The following is an 18,440-nucleotide window of genomic DNA, read 5'->3' as shown; positions in this document are numbered from 1 at the left end:
TCAACTAGTGGGACAAAATCAGAGTTGATGCCACTGGGAGATAATATATCACAGAATGTATTTGCTAATGTTTGATGGTGCCCAGATGTAATTACTTATCTTAGAATATTGATTCCAAGAAACATGAAGTACATTATTATGCTGAATTTTAACAAGCTGACTGCTGGTATGTCTTTGGATTTGGACAGATGGGCAACTTTAAACCTGTCATTAAGGAGTAAAATAAATACACTCAAAACGAATATTGTGCCTTGAATTATATATATTTTGCATGCAATCTCTTTCCATATACCTTGTAGATATAGTCATAGAATTAATTCTTTGTCTTGGAAATTTATTCATTTAATTTAAATTTAATCATTCCCTCGCATTTCTTTAAAGAGGATGCAGCCTTCAATTAATGAAGGAGGACTTGGTTCTCCTGATCTTCGTTTACATCCAGCACAATCCTAAACCCCAGCCCGGCCATGGCGGCGAGGCACTGTGGATTCCCAGCGCTGCTCATTGTCTCCCTAAAGACTTTGATGAGTGCGCTATGCTGGTGGGTGAGGTGCAGCCAGAGGCAAGGGCAGCTGGGTATGACAGCACGCCCCACCTTCCCCCCACAACCCTGGCCACGGACCCCGACCTTTTGGTTGGTTTCTTTCTTTTTTGTTTTGTTTTGCACAAATAAATAAAAATTTAGAAAAAAAATTAAAAATCCATTTGAGTAGGTGCAACTTTGCTTGGAAACAATGCTCTGTGGCTCAGAGGCCACTGCTGCTGATTTCCTTTGATCAGTTACAGAACGGCGGGGAGGAGCAGGTTGTGAAAGAGCAAGGCTGGATGAGCCACAGCACACCTGGAGGGAAGGTTCAAAATTGGGACGGGGGGGGGGGGGTAAAACAAAGTAAAAATTGAATTTTAAAACATCATAAACTACTTTGAGGACTTCATGGTTAAGTGAGGTAGAAATGCTATAAATAAATGAACAGGGATCTAAGAAGGCCAACCACACGGAGCAGAGAACGGCACTAAGAAGAAATTACTTGCAGGCAAGTGGCGGCTGCCATCCACAGAGCACGCTGCCAGGCCAACCCGAGCTGGGCCAATAGCCTAGGCCCTCTACCTTTCATTTCGCCGTTGTACGGCCCGTTCGTATTTCTTCCGCAGCTGCACCATTTCGTCTTCCACGCGGGTGAGGGTGTTGGTGAGCCTTTCAACGTCCATCAGCTGCTGCTCTCGCTTTTCCTTCATCTCTTGCAAAGTTGCAAAAATCTTACAGACGTCACTCTGGATGCTGTCCTTGACCGCAATGTTGCTGATGTGCTTCAGTTGGTATTTGTGCAATTTTCTGAATAAAATAAAAATACTCTTCATGTCCCAAGCCTGGGATTGCCCCCCACCCAGGAGCTGACTCTGGAGAGAGCCCCCCACCCCCAGACCCCGTGGATGACCGTGGCCCCTTGCCCAACATCTGAGGGGCAGCAGAGACTCACCGATCTGGCCAGAAGGAGGGTGGAGAAGGCTGTAACCTGTGGGGCATACAGGCCAGCACCAGGGTTGCCCAGGCTGCCTGCAGTGCAGTGGAGACGTTGAGGGTGGGGGCAGCATTGCTTCAGGATGCCACAGGGAGCCAGGAGGGGCCAGTCCTGGTTGGCGGGGGCCAGGAAAGTATGGCAGTGGCCAGAGCAGAGGAAGGCCTCTGGGCAGGAGAAGAGAACGTGCCCATGGGCTGAACAAGGCCAGGCAGGACTCCGCTGTGATGGCTGCCCTCCTGGGTGGAGCCACAGAGTGAAAGGTGCAGGGCAGGGGGAACAGCCTGGGAGAAGGGTGGTGACACCCCCTGGCCAATGGCAACCAGCTGGGAGGAGTCAGATGGGTGAGCAGCTGGTGGCCAGAGGCCTGAGCATTGGGCAGCATCCTAGGGGTGGGACCCTGGGAGCAGGATTGGTGAAGGGGGAGGGAATAAAAAGGGGCTCCAGAGCCTGGACTGGAGAAGACATAGAATCATAGAATCATAGAGTTGGAAGGGGCCATACAGACCATCTAGTCCAACCCCCTGCCCAGTGCAGGATCAGCCTAAAGCATCGCTGACAAGTATTCATCCAGCCTCTTCTTGAAAATGCCAGTGAAGGGGAGCTCACCACCTCCCTAGGCAGCTGATTCCACCTTTGAAATACTCTGACCGTGAAAACGTTTTTCCTAATATCCAGCCGGTACCTTTGTGCGTGTAGTTTTAGCCCATTGCTTCGCGTCCTACCCTCTGCTGCCAACTGGAACAGCTCTTTGCACTCCTCCAAATGACAGCCTTTCAAATACTTAAAGAGAGCAATCATGTCCCCCCTCAATCTTCTCTTCTCCAAACTAAACATTCCCAAGGCCCACAGCCTTTCCTCGCAGGGCTCAGTCTCCAGACCCCTGATCATTCTTGTCACTCTCCTCTGCACCCTCTCAATTTTGTACACATCCTTTTTGAAGTGAGGCCTCCAGAACTGCACACAATACTCTAGGTGTGGCCTAACCAAGGCAGTATAGAGAGGGGCTATGACCTCCTGTGATTTCGATGCTATGGCCCCTTTGATACAACCCAGGATTGAATTAGCCTTTTTTGCCACCGCATCACACTGACTGCTCATATTCAGTTTACAGTCCACTCTTACCCCAAGATCCCTTTCAAATAGACTACTGCCCAGAAGTGTATCCCCCATCCAGTATTTGTGCTTCTCATTTTTGTGGCCCAGATGTAATACTGTGCACTTGTCTTTGTTGAATTGCATCCTATTCACAGCTGCCCACTTCTCCAGAGTATTCAGGTCTTGTTGAATTTTAATTCTATCTTCTTGGGTGTTTGCTACTGCTCCCAATTTGGTATCATCAGCAAATTTAATGAGCAGTCCTTCCGCTCCTTCATCCAGATCATTGATAAAAATATTGAAAAGTACCGGGCCCAAAACCAAGCCCTGCGGCACCCCACTGGACACCTGCTAGAGAGGAGTTGACCTGTGGTACAAAAGGCAACCCTTGCCAGAAGCAATGGGGCAGACTGGTGGAGTAACCAACTCCTTGCCCATTCTGAGCCCCAGGGAGCCCTTGAAAGGGGAAGAAGTGACTCACCAGGATGGTGGCAGGGTCTAAAAATTTGCCCATTGCAGACACATGCAGGTACTGATACAGGTACCCTGTATGGTTGCCCCAATGAGGGAAACAGTGGCTTAATCAGACAGCTAAAGCATTGCTCAAGCCAGGGGCAGCCTCCCCAGTTTAGTTTTAAAAAAAAGAAAAAGAGCAGGAGATCCCTACAAGGATTTTCTGCATCACACTTGTTTGGGTTCCAAGAAGCAAATGTGCAAACAGCAGTTTCCCAGGAGCAAAGTGAAGCCAGATAGCCAACCTGGATGGTGATGCAGTTTTAGCTTACCTTTCCTCCAAGAAGCTCCAGGTGACAACACTCCACCCAACCCATCCTTGCAGAGGACTGGATCAAAATTGCCTGACAAGCTTTACAGCTGAGTGAGACTTGAACCTGGGTCTGCTTAGTCTAAATCCAACTCTCTAACCTTTGTAATCCCACTGGAGGTACATTGGAATATCTATCTCATTCAAAGCAATACCGTGCAGACAGGTCATGTCCTAAATCAGAAATACATTTGGATTTTTATCCAAATGAGCTTTTGATTCATTCTCAATCTAGCCTGCGATTCACTTGCATAACCCTGTTTTGAACTGGATTAGGGAGAAAGGGCATTTAAAGTGCAACAAAGAGACAAGCATTCAAGGAATGAAAAGTAATATTTGCAGCAAAATCAGAATAATAATACTTGACTTAGGGACTTAACATGGGAAATTGTTTTTCAGAAGAATCATCTATTTAGATCCTCACCTCTCTTTAATCACAGCATTGTTCCTTAAGATTTCTCTCTCATTATCTAACATTTTGAGTCGCTCTTTCATTTCAGCAGTTTTTTGGTGGGCAGCATGCACGAGGTTAACAAGTTTATTTCTCTCATGTCGTACAATGTCATACATTTTGGCAAATTCTTTCATTCTGCAATGTTTCAGAAAAAGATACCATTCATTTAATGTGCCAACAGCTGACAGCTATAGAAGAAACGGCTTCATCAAAACAATTGTCAGCATTTTCTTACTGTCTTTGGATTTCTTTTTGCTTCTTCTTATACTCCCTTATTTCAAAGTCTTTTGTTTTTATTTCTGTAATAATGTTATTCAGTCGAAACTGCAATAAAATAGCAGTGGGTATTTGAGTTATTTGGAAACTGAAAAGGCTCTCTAAGAAATCAGAAGACAATTGGATAGTGTTTTTTTAAATGGAGACACACACTAGGATTACACATTAAATAAGTCACCTTTTGCATCACTAACACAATATGGACAAAAAGATAATAAAACCATTGCCTGAAAACCATTGTCTGAAAATGCTGGATACACACACACTGTGGTACACTGCACGTACATACGAATGCCACATGAATACAACGATCAGTTAACACTGTCGGATATGACAGTCCAGTGACCAGCTAGTTTCAGTCAATTTGCTCCCCCTTCAAAAGAGGTGATGGCTGCTTATCACCAAGGCTGGCCATGTGTTTGGTGCTGTATGTGCTGCCCCATCCATCCACAGGAACCACATATGTAACCCAATTGCCAGATGTAGAGAGCCAGCTACAGGAACCCCCTACGGAGCTTGTGTTTTCACAATTCCGCCAGCTTCCGCCAGGACTGAACTCAGGTTGTGAGCAGAGCTTGGGCTGCAATACTGCCGCTTACCACTCTGCACCACGGGGCTCTTCACACGGGCACCATGAGGATAAAATGGACAAGGGGCAAACATGTCCATTGTACTGAGCTCCTTGTCCCCCATGTGCATAATGAAAGCAAAAACTGGGAGAGGCATGAGGGTCAAACGAGGTTCTTCATATCCAAGGGGCCTCCACCAGTACCATGTACAATATAGATTTTCTTTGTACCCCTGCCCATATATTTGAGGCGGGGGGGGAGGTGTTCCCAGGCCTTACATACATAAGCCATGCAACAAAACTCCGTGTGTATGGTTTGCCGCCCCATGAGTTGCTAAGGCAATCAAAATGGCAACTGAACACTTGCAAGAGGAAGAAATAGTGCAGCCATTGGGCAGAATTAAGGGGTACATGAGGAGTATGTTAAAACCAACCCACAATTTGTTGTTTTGTTATGAGTGTCTACTTAGTGCTCTTGAGAGACCATCAACTACATTATTCAGCAGCCTCAAGGCCCGTTTCTTTAACTTAGGTACCATACATTGTCTAAGTTTCAAGGAGTCATGAGAGTCTGGCCAGATGCCACAAGAAATGCTTCCCAAGGGACATCCTGTTTTGCCTTTGCTTCCAAACGGCAGCACTTTTTTTTAGCATTAACACCATGTCTTCTAATGGTCCACTTTCCCTCCTGCTTTGCTCCCATCTTTCCCATACCTACTCTACTATGAACACAATCCAAGCGCAGTTCCCTGTTATCTAGATAGGAAGGTGTGAATTTTCAAAGGTCGCACTCATATCACCATCATTTCTCTTCTGTCAGTCCCTCTTAGCCATTTCCCCTGCTGCACCACCAGAGAGCTTTTAAAGGGCTTTATAGGTCATTATAATAATCTATTTCATTCTTTCTATAATCTTCTAGTTACTTCTAGTTACTCTGACTTTCGTTTTTTTAAGTACATTTCTATCCCTTTCATTACAGATATATAAGAGGAAAGGTGCAGGCAGTTTTTGTCCAGAGTGCCTGGAAAGGAATGGGAAGCTGCATGACAGCTGGAGTAGCGCAGGAATCTCCTGCTCAGCCAAAGACATGGAGGCTCCATTGCCACTGTGAAGGCCTCTGCATTCACAATGGTGATTAAGGCAACATGAAGAATCATGGCTGTGCGAATGCAGCCAATGCCAGGCAGCTTATGCGGAGCAAAAGTGCATACCACGATGTCCTGAACCATGATGAGCCCCTGTATTGGACTTTTCGCACTTTGTATTTTTCTGGCCGGGGACTAAAACTTTAAAAAAAGTATGTTATTTGCACATGATATTTAGTGAGTATTAACAGTAATTTCTGCGCTTCTCTTTCCAATATGCACAGCTATTACTATCCATTAAAAAAGTAAATAACATTTTAATCTCCTAGAGCTCTTGGCAATCACAACGTTTAAAATCCCAGTGTTGATATTCACTGAAAGTAGATGGAAATGAGCACTGAAAAACAGAACGACTTACCCAGCTTCACACTGAAGTCCCATTTCTTGTGATTTCCAATGGGATGTGGGTGCAGGAGAGGAAGAAGAACAATCATGTCACAGATAAATACAGACTTGCCAGTGGTTTGGATTTAAAAGTGGGTTTGAGGCATTTCTCCAATGATAAAACAATATATAGGCCAGGAACTGCAGATCAGGACTGAAGTCTGCAGACACCTGGCAAGTCCAGGTAAATACTGCTGCTTAATACTTAATTTCTTTTGGATTCTTCTTACCTGGGCTTTTAAAGAATCCTTAGATTTTTGTTCCCTCTCATCAGCTTTGAGCTGAGTCATACGGATCAAGTTGCTCAGTTCCTCTCTGTAATGCTCCTGAGCTTTAAAAAGCTGGTCTTCCTCAGCAATGCACTGGTCCAACATTCGTCCCTCAACATCAGTTGATGTTTTCTAAATTGAAAACACCAGAGATGACTGTAAGGTGGCTCCCCCACCCCCGCCTTTTGCACGGCAAAGTCAATGCAGACAGAATGTAGCACTTGAACACAGTCCCTTGCATTTTCTAATCCTTCAATCTCAATAATGTTGTCATTCTAAATGGAATCTTCCTAATTTTACTAACATGCAAGCAGTCCCCACAGAGCATTGGATACAGATGCCCTATAGGGCACAAGCAGGGCACCTATCCCTGCTTTAAAAGATTCAATCTGACCTAGAACTCTGGACTCCTCTGTCCCTTGCTGTTATCTTCTGCCAGCAGCTAAAGACTTTTTGTTTCATTTGGCATTCTCTCAGCGATCTCTCCTTCCTGCCCAATGTTTTAATTGTTGTTTTTATGGTTTGGTATGTATTTTTTCCTCTGGTTCTAATTGTTTTAATGATGTGTTTTTGTTGGGTTTAATAGTTTCTAAGATATGGTTTTATTGTGTGTTTTTAATTTGTTAGCCACCCCTGCCCTTATGAGGGAAGGAAGATGGGGTAAAATTTTGTTTAAAAATTGTTTAAATTTTTTTGTAAATAAATAAATAATCAATGTGAGCTAATTTAGAGAGGGGAGAAGGGATCAGGAACTGAGAAGCCAGTACCAAGGATGGTCTGGGTAACAGTCAGGAGGAGATAAGGATCGATGAGGCAAAGCTTTGCTGAAAAGTAGATTTTGAAAGGGGCTTCATAAAGGAGGAGAGAGAACAACAACAACAACATTAGATTTATATACCGCCCTTCAGGACAAGTTAATGCCCACTCAGAGTGGTTTACAAAGTATGCCATTAGTATCCTCACAACAATCACCCTGTAAGGTGGGTGGGGCTGAGAGAGCACCGAGAAGCTGTGACTGACCCAAGGTCACCCAGCTGGCTTCAAGTGGAGGAGTGGGGAATCAAACCCAGTTCTCCAGCTTAAAGTCCCACTGCTTTTAACCACTACACCAAACTGGCTCTTTAGGCACACAGAGCAGCACAGCAGGAATGGTAGAAAGAAACAAAGAGAATCAGGAGTGGATGAATTTATGGTCAACAGTCTCTCTCTATACGAGACCTCTTACATGAGGACACTCAAGTGTAGGGAGATGCAATGTTAGCCAAGAAGTGTTGGTCAATAAGACACAGGCAAAGGCTCTGTCAGTTTCACCTCTCTAGAGCCACAGAGATTGCTCCTCAGAGGGTTTGTTTATTTCATCTTTGTCTCCCCGAAAGCTCTGTCAATTTCATCTCCCCTTCCAGGAGGCAAAGATGAAACAAACAAACCCGCCAAGGAGCAATCTCTGCTGGCTCTAGAGAGGTGAAACTGACCAATACTTCCCCGCTAACGTTGCAGCTCCCTACACATGAGCGTCCTCATGTAAAAGGTCTTGTGTAGAGTGATTCTAAGGGAGGAAATAAAATGTGCTAGACAGATGGATGAAAGATTTTTTTTCCTGTGGTTTCTTAAAACAAGCAATCTATCAAATAAACAAATACATACAACCTACTAACTTGTAAACAAAATATTACGAAACAAGGCAGGGGGCTTTCAGTATATTCCCTACGTTTCCATGGAAAACAGGAAGAATCTCAGCTGCCCTTTGAGTTCTTTAACTGTTACTGTAAGTAGCCATTTTAATCATATGTATTCCTTTACAGCCGTTCTGCTCATTATGGTAATGTAATTTTCTTCCTGTTGGAACAGTGAGGAATCATGAGAGTTGAGCTCTGGGAAAATAGGGTTGCACTTACCTGTTTTTCATTGAGTAATCTTCAGTGCAGGTGCACATTGGGACTGCACATGTGCTGGCCAACCATGGAGACTTCCAGAGCTTTCTAGAACACTAGAAGAGTCCCTCCTCCCATTGGCAGTTTCCCACCAAAAATATCACATGACCGGAAGGATCCCTCTCTTTCCCCTCAGTTCTCTCTTTTTGCCACCGCAGAGAGAGGATCTCCATTGCTCTTCTCTGTTTTTCCCTCACCTCATCCTTGAGGTTGAGGAGAATTATTTCTTTAAAAAGTTTTAAACCATCAATAGTCATTCTAGCGAAGAATAAAACTACATTGAAAGAAGAAAAGTTACTGTCTTTCTTGTCATTGTTATGGCTCAAGAGAGCCCTCCTCAAAATGCTGGGAAATGCCAGCCTGATTAAAGCCGCTTGCCCCTGACCCCCTTGATTATCAAGAGCATGGAGAGGACTGAAAGAATAGCACCCCTCCTCCTGGTCACGGGTTAAGATCTCTCTGTGCTAAGTCTATCGGCAAGGATTTGTTACCAAGTAATAAGAGCAAAAAGATTTTAAAGCACGGCATGCTCCTAACAAGTTATCTACAATTGTAGTCATTCCCGAATGCCTGCTGAGGGAAGAGCAAATATCCCTGTTACATTCTAGAATGAAAACTAGCTGGGGAAGTTGTCACGATAATAAAATAAACAAACAGATGAGGCAACCTAAGCCTGGACCACTCTACACAACAGGTACACTTCCTGGACACCACTGTACAACTACATAATGGACGAATAAATACCACCTTATACTGGAAACCAACAGACCGATACTCATATCTACATGCCTCCAGCTTCCACCCTAAACATACCACTCGGTCTATTGTCTACAGCCAAGCCTTACGTTACAACCGTATCTGCTCCAATGCTCTCGACCGAGACTCACACTTAAGAGATTTACAACAAGCATTTTTGGGACTACAGTACCCACCAAATGAAGTGAAGAAACAAATTAACAGGGCCAGACTAGTACCCAGAAACAGTCTGCTCCAGGACAAACCTAAAGGAACTAACAACAGAACACCACTGGTTGTCACCTATAGCTCCCAGCTCAAACCCATCCAACGTATCATCAGTGAGCTACAACATACCTCTCTCTCAGAAGCCCTGGGTGGAAGACCTTTCCTTGCCTACAGACAGCCCCCCAATCTTAAACGACTTCTCACTTACAATCATGAATCGGCCAGCAGAGTCACCAGCACAGGTACCAAGCCCTGCAACAGACCCAGATGCCAGCTCTGCCCCTATATCTACCCAGGGAATACAATTACAGGACCCAATGGCATCAACTACACTGTCTCTGGCTCTTACAGCTGCTCATCCTCCAATCTGATATATGCCCTCATGTGCCAACAATGTCCCTCTGCTCTGTACATTGGACAAACCAGCCAACCTCTACGCAAAAGAATAAATGGACACAAATCTGACATTAGAAATGGAAACGTCCAAAAACCAGTAGGAGAACACTTCAATCTACCAGGACATTCCACCAAAGACTTAAAGGTCGCTGTGGTTCAACAGAAACCTTTCAAAAACAAAATCCAACGGGAGGCTGCTGAATTGGAATTCATATGCAAATTTGACTCTGTCAAGCGGGGACTGAATAGAGACTATGAATGGTTATCACATTACCACAGGTAACAGATTCTCTTTACAGAGGCGTGATCTGGGGGAGCCCAGTGACGCCTGGTGTGAGCTTTCGGGGACCACAGTTCTCCTTGTCAGATGCAACTGGCAGGGAGAGCTGTGGTTACCGAAGGCTTATACTACATAGGATTTGGATACCTTCACTGCTACAAACTGACTGCACACCAAAAGGAAATGTTTACATTTCCAAGCAAAGGAATGTTTTGATTGCCTCTATGCTAACTGCATTCTGCCTTCTTGTGATTTATGCTCCCTTCCTTCCCTCTCTTTCCCCCTCCTCTTCTGTATCTGCCCAGTTTTGATCAGGCATCTGATGAAGAGAACTTGATTCTCGAAAGCTTATGCTATAATAAAATTGGTTAGTCTTAAAGGTGCTACTGGACTCTTTTTGATGAGGCAGCTAGCAGTGACTGATCAGAGTCATTAGTAGTAACAGAGTGATGACACGTAGCTATCATGTGATACCTGCCAGGTGATGTACTTCTCTGTAAATGTCAAGGACACCTGGGCTGGCACAGTGAGTCAGCACTGTGTGGGGATAGGCTACTGAGTAATATATAAGGATGCAGAGTCTTGTACTATAAAGAGCTCCAGCTCTGCGGGTTGCTGGCGAAGCACTTTGCCAGTCAACGTAATGTATCTGTAAACGTATCCACCTGTAAATTGTCTAATACACCATTTGTACTGAAGCTTGGTATGTCGTGTCTTCTCTTGAACCCTGCCACTGAGGCCTGTGTAGCATAATCTACCGCGACAGAAGTATGGCATATAAACAAGCTAACCATTTACCTCCTGAGCAAGATTCCTCTTAGTCATTTCAACTTCTCTCTGGAGTTCTCTTCGCCTTTCTAATAGTGTCCCATCATCTTTAGGAAGAGCATCAATCTGTGAAAGAGAAACAAGACACCAGTAATTTATGCCAGAGGAGATAATTGTGCTACTTTAATATAAATACAATACAATGTAATACAAATCATAATGCAATTCAAGTCTTCCTTAAAAAATGCAAATTTAAGGATATAAATATAAAATGCCAATTTTCAGCCCATGGAAACAGTTCCCAAAGTATACTTTTCCCAGTAATGCATTTGACAACAGTCACTACTTAAGGAAAACAGGTTTACATATATCAGAAGGTCCCCTTCTGATATATGTCCCCTTCTCTCCCCTCTCCCCCCTCCTCTTCTGTATTTGACCAGTTTGTATCATGCATCTGACGAAGAGAACTTGATTCTCGAAAGCTTATGCTGCAATAAAATTGGTTAGTCTTAAAGGTGCTACTGGACTCTTTTTGAGGTTTACATTGGTAAAGACAAGGAAAGCTTGGGGCCCCCTGAGCCCAACACGCCCCCTCCCACTTCTAAATAAATGGTGAGTAGGTGGGGAAGAGGGGACAAAGAGCTCTGGGGTTCCTATTTCAACAACATTCAAATATCCATCTCTCTGCATTCTTCTTTTCCGCTACCACTGCAATTAAATTTTTTGGCTCAATTTGCAGCAAGACCAGATAGTCAAAATGGCATTTCTGCCCAAAATAAGCTTTGATACCATTGCCTGGTCTCTGGCAGATAACGTGCAAACAGGAAAAACTTGTGCATAAATGTAAGAGGCATAATTCACAGTGAGCAGTTTCATCGTGTATTTGAACTAAGCCCATTTGAAATAAATGGTTTTAGTCCATATCATCTCCTGAGGAAGTACTTCTGTCAGTTTCCTGTTGCTGTAAATGATTACTCATGCTACATTTCCCACATGTTTTTGTGCATTCTGGACGGAACGTTCTTACTGATGCCAATAGGCTCAGGGTGTGGCAAGTATCAGGATGTACCCATGGCCTTCTGGGAAGCAGCAGCAACCGATGGCTGCCAGCTGATTAGCAAACATCAGGAAAAATGAGCAGACCAAAATTAGGACACTTTATATATTCAGCTCATGAATCTTATGCACATTACACAATATACAAAATGTACATGAATAGTTCTCATACACAAACGAACTTTCTAATGATTATCAAATGTTTTCATTTAAAGTCCCAACTGAGGCCAAGCCTCGACCGTAATAGCCACAAGTCTTTTACTGTCTTTGTTGCAGTAATTTCGTCGTCTCTTCAGCCTCAAGGTAAGTGGCAACGGACGAGGAATCCCTCACGTCCAGAGAAGTAGTCTCTTAAGGAGGAGCGGTGAGCAACAAACGTGGGAGGAAAGCAAACAAAATGCTATTTATGCCTGACAAGCTCCTGGGTAATTTTTCTTGTTTCATATGTTACTTCATCAGAGGGCATTTGTCTTCCCACCACGCCAAGCTTCTCCTCCAGTTCTCCAAAAGAATTTTTTACGTGCTGGATTCAGCGCACAGGAAGGAGGGGGCTAGATGAGCTCCACATTTCTAAATGAGAGCCAGTTTGGTGTGGTAGTTAATTTAAGAGTGCGGGACTCTAATCTGGAGAACTGGGTTTGATTCCCCACTCTTCCACTTGAAGCCAGCTGGATGACCTTGGGTCAGTCACAGCTTCCTGGAGCTCTCTCAGCCCCACCCACCTCACAGGGTGTTTTGTTGTGAGGATAATAATGGCATACTTTGTAAACCGCTCTGAGTGGGACTTAAGTTGTCCTGAAGGGTGGTATGTAAAAAAAAATGTTGTTATTATTATTAAGTCCAAAAATTCTTTTCTCGAATTGTCTATTCCTGTCTGCAAATGTTTATAATTTCCTTTGCATCTACCACTCTCAGCAGAAGCCTCCAGCACGTCCCTCTTGTTATACCAACAGTTGTTTGAAATGCTATAGGGAAATTTCCTCCTTTTGGCCCGGTCGCTTGTCTGAAACAAAATAATGGCTTATCGTTGTACAGGTGGTTACTTCAAAGTTCCCTTCACAAGGGATATGCACCCAGATAATGAAATCCATATCATGCCCATTCTTCAATAGAATTAATCCAATCGCAATAATTTCCAACTATGGATAGTGATAAGGAATGTTTCAATTTGACTGTTATTCTGGTTTCTTGCTGCCTGGTGTCAACTTCCTACACAGCTCCCCGCAATGCCCCTGGCCTCTTGGCAAATACTTTGCTTGTACTGGCTGGAAGGATTGTAGAGCTGTGTAGGTGAAATGGGGAGCAGGATAGAGGAAGAAGCTAGGGCTTTGCCCCAGGAACAATAGGCAACTTGTCTGCTTTGCCACTTTGGGATTCGAGTGTTTAAAAGCTTCGGTATGCTCCATAAAGCTCAAAGCAACCTTTTTCGTGCCACCTGCAAGCAGCAAGAAAAGGGTTGCTTTAAACTTCCGGCCCACCACTTGCTTCCCCCAATAGGAGGGGGAAGGAAGCTCCCCCTCCTTTTGGGTGAAATAAGCGGCATGGCGTTTGAAAGCACCCCTTTTCATGCCACTTGGAAGCAGCACAAAAAGTGTGTCTGAAAGACTTCCCACCCCACCACTTTTTTCCCCCATGAGAGGGGGAGGAGGGTTCCCTCCTCCCCCTCCCATCAAGAAAAAAAGCAGCGGAGTGAAAGTTTGAAAGCAAGCAGCACTTTTCTTGATGTTTGCAATGCGAACAGTTATTAAAGTACTGCGGGAGCAGCTGCTGCCACTTTGCCCAAAGCTTCCCAAATCACTTCGGAAAGCTTTGCGTCAGGATTCCAAAACTGGCTCAGCAATGCTAGGGCCAATTCAGGAATCCCAAATCTTTACAAACCGGCACACATGCCTAGATTGCACACCGGGGGCCAATTTTATGGGCTCCCAAAGAAAATGCCCCCCACTCTCCGTTATTCCTTATGAAGAATATATCTGGGGGCTATCCTGGGATGGTATTCTTCACAAAAATACCCAACTTTCCAGGGACCTTCTCCTGATTGTCCTCTAAAGATCCTCCACATTTCAGGAAGATTGGACCTGAGGGCCAATTGTATGAGCCCCTGAACAAAATGCTTCCAGCCACTCCATTGTTTCCTATGGAAAAAAGTCAAAGCTGACTCCTATTGCAGAAACACATTGGAGCAAGGCTCCCATGGCCAAGGCACACTCCCAAATGCAAGCTAAACTCATCCCAGAGAAAGCCCAACAGAACCAACCTGAAGCACAGGAATGGAATCTCCCCAGAATTGAAGTGAAGGAAGAGAGTCACATCCATTCTAGCCAAACCGAACTGAAGCAACAGACACTGTTGCAACTTAGCCCTAGTTAGCTGAAGCACCCAAATTCAAACTTGCAACAAATTGTGAATGGACTGAAGACTTCCTAATGCAGCAAGTCTTCAATCTGGGCTCCACAATTAGGAAGGAAGGACTGAATGAGTATATTAGGAAGCAATCAGGTTCAAGTATTTAATGAACAAACCATACTTGTTCATGAAGTCTGAAACAAAGAAAAAAAATAACGATACAGTATTTAACATGCAAGATTCCCACCCCCCTCCGGCCCACAACGTATGCCATAAAAAAGAGGGGGCAGTCTTAAATCCTCATATAAGTTACAGTTGTGTCCAAGAATCATAGAATCATAGAGTTGGAAGGGGCCATACAGACCATCTAGTCCAACCCCCTGCCCAGTGCAGGATCAGCCTAAAGCATCGCTGACAAGTATTCATCCAGCCTCTTCTTGAAAATGCCAGTGAAGGGGAGCTCACCACCTCCCTAGGCAGCTGATTCCACTTTTGAACTACTCTGACCATGAAAAAGTTTTTCCTAATATCCAGTCGGTACCTTTGTGCATGTAGTTTTAGCCCATTGCTTCGCGTCCTACCCAATGCTGCCAACTGGAACAGCTCCCTGCCCTCCTCCAAATGACAGCCTTTCAAATATTTAAAGAGAGCAATCATGTCCCCCCTCAACCTCCTCTTCTCCAAACTAAACATTCCCAAGGCCCTCAGCCTTTCCTCGTAGGGCTCAGTCTCCAGACCCCTGATCATCCTCGTCGCTCTCCTCTGCACCCTCTCGATTTTGTCCACATCCTTTTTGAAGTGAGGCCTCCAGAACTGCACACAATACTCCAGGTGCGGCCTGACCAAGGCAGTATAGAGAGGGGCTATGACCTCCTGCGATTTCGATGCTATGGCCCCTTTGATACAACCCAGGATTGAATTAGCCTTTTTTGCCACCGCATCACACTGACTGCTCATATTCAGTTTACAGTCCACTCTTACCCCAAGATCCCTTTCACATAGACTACTGCCCAGAAGTGTATCCCCCATCCAGTATTTGTGCTTCTCATTTTTGTGGCCCAGATGTAATACTGTGCACTTGTCTTTGTTGAATTGCATCCTATTCACAGCTGCCCACTTCTCCAGAATATTCAGGTCTTGTTGAATTTTAATTCTATCTTCTTGGGTGTTTGCTACCCCTCCCAATTTGGTATCATCAGCAAATTTAATGAGCAGCCCTTCCACTCCTTCATCCAGATCATTGATAAAAATATTGAAAAGTACCGGGCCCAAAATAGAGCCCTGCTGCACCCCACTGGACACCTCCCTCCAATCTGATGAAACGCCGTTGACCACCACTCTTTGAGTGCGGTCCTCCAACCAGTTCCCTATCCACCGAACTGTCCTATAGTCTACTTCACAGTCTTCCAGTTTGCCCATCAGAATGTCATGGGGGACCTTATCAAAAGCTTTACTGAAATCCAGATAAATCACGTCAACAGAGTTCCCCCGATCCAGTAAGCTGGTCACTCGATCAAAGAAGGAAACCAGGTTCGTCTGGCAGGATCTGTTAGGAACAAAACCATGCTGACTTCCCTGGATCACTGAGTGGTCCTTCAGATGCTTACAGATTGATCCCTTTAAAATCTGTTCTAATATCTTCCCAGATATTAGAATCAACATCCTTTTGTGTATAACATATTTATGATGGGGGGGGTCTTACTTTTAGGGTCATTTTCCTTTCGAGTAAGTACTGTACTGTGTGCAAATTTTTAGCTTGATAACCAGAACCATCAATACAGCTTGTTCAGACAGACCTCTAAAAGTACTCTTTCGTGGTGTGATTTAACTTGTGCCAAGCTGTCAAGAGCTATTTTCAGCTGCATCTCCATCTTCTTGAAATTTCTCAAGTCTCTCTCCCTCTCTCGTTGCATGCGGCTCAAAGTATCTTGCAGTTTTTGCTTCAGCACGAGACAGTTGCGGAATCCAATTTCTAAAATGCCCCTGTGTAAATAGATAGTATGGTTAAAAAACACACACACAGAAAAACTGGCCAAAAAATTGGCAAAAACAATCATGATCACTTCAGAGTCAGGCATGAGGTGCAGGGGACATTACTGCACAACCATCAGAATCTGAAAGGGGCAATGATCTTCAAGGTGATAGCACCAGCTGGTTTCCTCATTTCAGAAGGGAAGATGTGATACTCTCTTCCTAGGGAACCCTGTGCTTCCTTGGAAGATGATTGTGGGTTCCTTAATGAGGCAACTGGGAATGGCTAAGAGAATGGTCTTTCTCATCACTAGCAGAGTGTTTGGTGCATTCTGGGGCATGTTGTGAGTGGCACCTCGTCTATGTAAACTAAATGTGCACCCTAAAACATCTCTGCATCCTCTGCAATGCAGATAAATTCTGTAGCAAATACCCAGGTGGTGTTGCCAAGTAGGCCCCCTCCCCTGCTTTGAAGCCTGCTATGAACTGTGTTAAAGTTTCCTGCATTACTGTTTCACTGCTACACAAAGACTGCTTTGCACGCGTGTGTTCTGATACACGTGTCAGTTTCCTGCCTGCGTGTCAATTGCCTTGCTGCTGTTATAGACTGTGTAGTTTACTGACTCCATGTTTGGTTAACTGCACAAAAGACTCTTTTCCTGGGCAGCCTTGCCCTGACCTGTATCTGGACTTCCCAGTGTGCTTTGAACTGTGTTCCCCGTGCCTGCACTACCATCTGCCACGGACCGTGCCTGTTCCCTGCCTTGGACTGTGTTTTAAAGTGTTGTTCCCGCTGCCTCCATGGAAGCCTGCCTCATATGGGCCCAAGCCGCTGCTAGCAGCCGGGCGCCTGCCGGGGAAACCTCCAGCGAGCCTGGCTAGGCGCTCCCTGGTCAGTTCCCGCCTGGAGCCTCCCGCGAGCCGGCCGCCACGCTTGCCCTCGCTACCGGGCAGTCTGCTATCCAGCCCCAGCTATGCCCAGCCGGCATCCATGTTCTTAGGCAGCCAGAAGACCCTGGGAAGAAGACTGCTTTGAGAAGCCATTTCGGCGAAGCGGGCACACCACGTCCGCAGCGAGAGCCCCTCGCCCCGCTCTGCATATCTTAGGAGCCGCCCCGGAGAAGGAACTAAGTGCCGACCATCCCAAGCACTTAAAGAATGCATCTCAAAGAAACCTCCGCATTCCAAAGCTGATGACATCAGGACAAGCCCTGTCCGCTGGAACATCCTTTCAGCCCACTTGGATTTCCCCCTCCCTCCTTTGTCCCCTCTTCCTGAGGTGTCACTTATCACAATCTGATTACCAAAGTGGCCCATCCAAGCCATTCAGTAGCCCATTAGACCCTTTGTTTTAATCTGTGAGAACCACCAAGTACAGCACCAGCCCCAGGGTACGTTTTGGGGTATTTAAGCTGGTCTCCCAGACCACTCGGTGCTCAGGCCATTCCTATCCAGACCCCCCCCCCCTTGCTGCCCGTGGCTCAGGCCATTCCCTATCCAGACTTCCTTGCTGTCCGTCTGTGGTCCCAGTGCTGGCATTGGGCCACCCTCGCTGCTGTGTCTCTGCTTCGCTCCAGGATAAGTGAGTATTCCCCCTATCATCGTTGGGAACCAGCTAATGCGAACGTCTCTGTATTTCATACTCTATGTTTCTTAGACCTTGTATGTTCTTTGTATGATTGTGCAAGCTAGGCTTACGCTACACTCAATACACGTGTTTGAACCTTACTCCTTGTCTGCCTCTTTTTCACTAGAGTGTCTGGGATCGGGACCTCCGTAAACATAGGTTATGATCCTCGCTTAATATTAATAGTTACAGACTGCTACAGCTAATTCCCCATTATAATAAAAGAGCAGTTCTGGTAACAGTGGAAAGTATTTCTTTGAAGGCAGCCAATATGAAAATTATTGGGCAAGAGCCCACTTCTCCAGATATACGGAGTAGTTGAGTAAATTGGTAGGCAAATATTTTTTTACAGCTGTTCCTATGTCTCTATAACAACCAAAGGCCGAAGTAGACATGATGTGAAGGTGCACTTCCCCCACCCCGCACCTTTTCAAATGTTGAAATAGTGACGGGGTGGGGTGGAGGAGAGGGTGCAGCTATTTCAGCACTTGAAAAGGCATAGGGGGAACAAGAGTGCCCCACCCTACCGCATTGCAGGCCTGATCAGAATTGGGCCCTCACATCATTT

The 18,440-nt window shown here is 45.2% G+C and overlaps 1 protein-coding gene across 3 annotated transcripts in view; it reads right to left on the bottom strand.

Annotated features, from left to right (window-relative positions):
* The window catches only part of CCDC146 (coiled-coil domain containing 146), a 121,048-nt gene that overhangs the window by 26,481 nt on the left and 76,127 nt on the right, over positions 1 to 18,440 (bottom strand). For all 3 annotated transcript variants that reach the window (XM_054988309.1, XM_054988310.1, XM_054988312.1), the window contains 6 exons: positions 16,071 to 16,257; positions 10,903 to 10,998; positions 6,496 to 6,666; positions 4,128 to 4,216; positions 3,863 to 4,027; positions 1,109 to 1,333 (listed from right to left, as the gene is read on the bottom strand). In XM_054988309.1, coding sequence (XP_054844284.1) covers positions 1,109 to 1,333; positions 3,863 to 4,027; positions 4,128 to 4,216; positions 6,496 to 6,666; positions 10,903 to 10,998; positions 16,071 to 16,257 — 933 coding nt within the window. The remainder of the gene's footprint in view (positions 1 to 1,108; positions 1,334 to 3,862; positions 4,028 to 4,127; positions 4,217 to 6,495; positions 6,667 to 10,902; positions 10,999 to 16,070; positions 16,258 to 18,440) is intronic.

This window comes from Eublepharis macularius, chromosome 9, assembly GCF_028583425.1.
Source record: "Eublepharis macularius isolate TG4126 chromosome 9, MPM_Emac_v1.0, whole genome shotgun sequence".
NCBI classification, from domain to species: Eukaryota; Metazoa; Chordata; class Lepidosauria; order Squamata; family Eublepharidae; genus Eublepharis; species Eublepharis macularius.
Note: the sequence above shows the minus strand (reverse complement) of the source record. Positions and strands in the feature narration are given on the sequence as shown.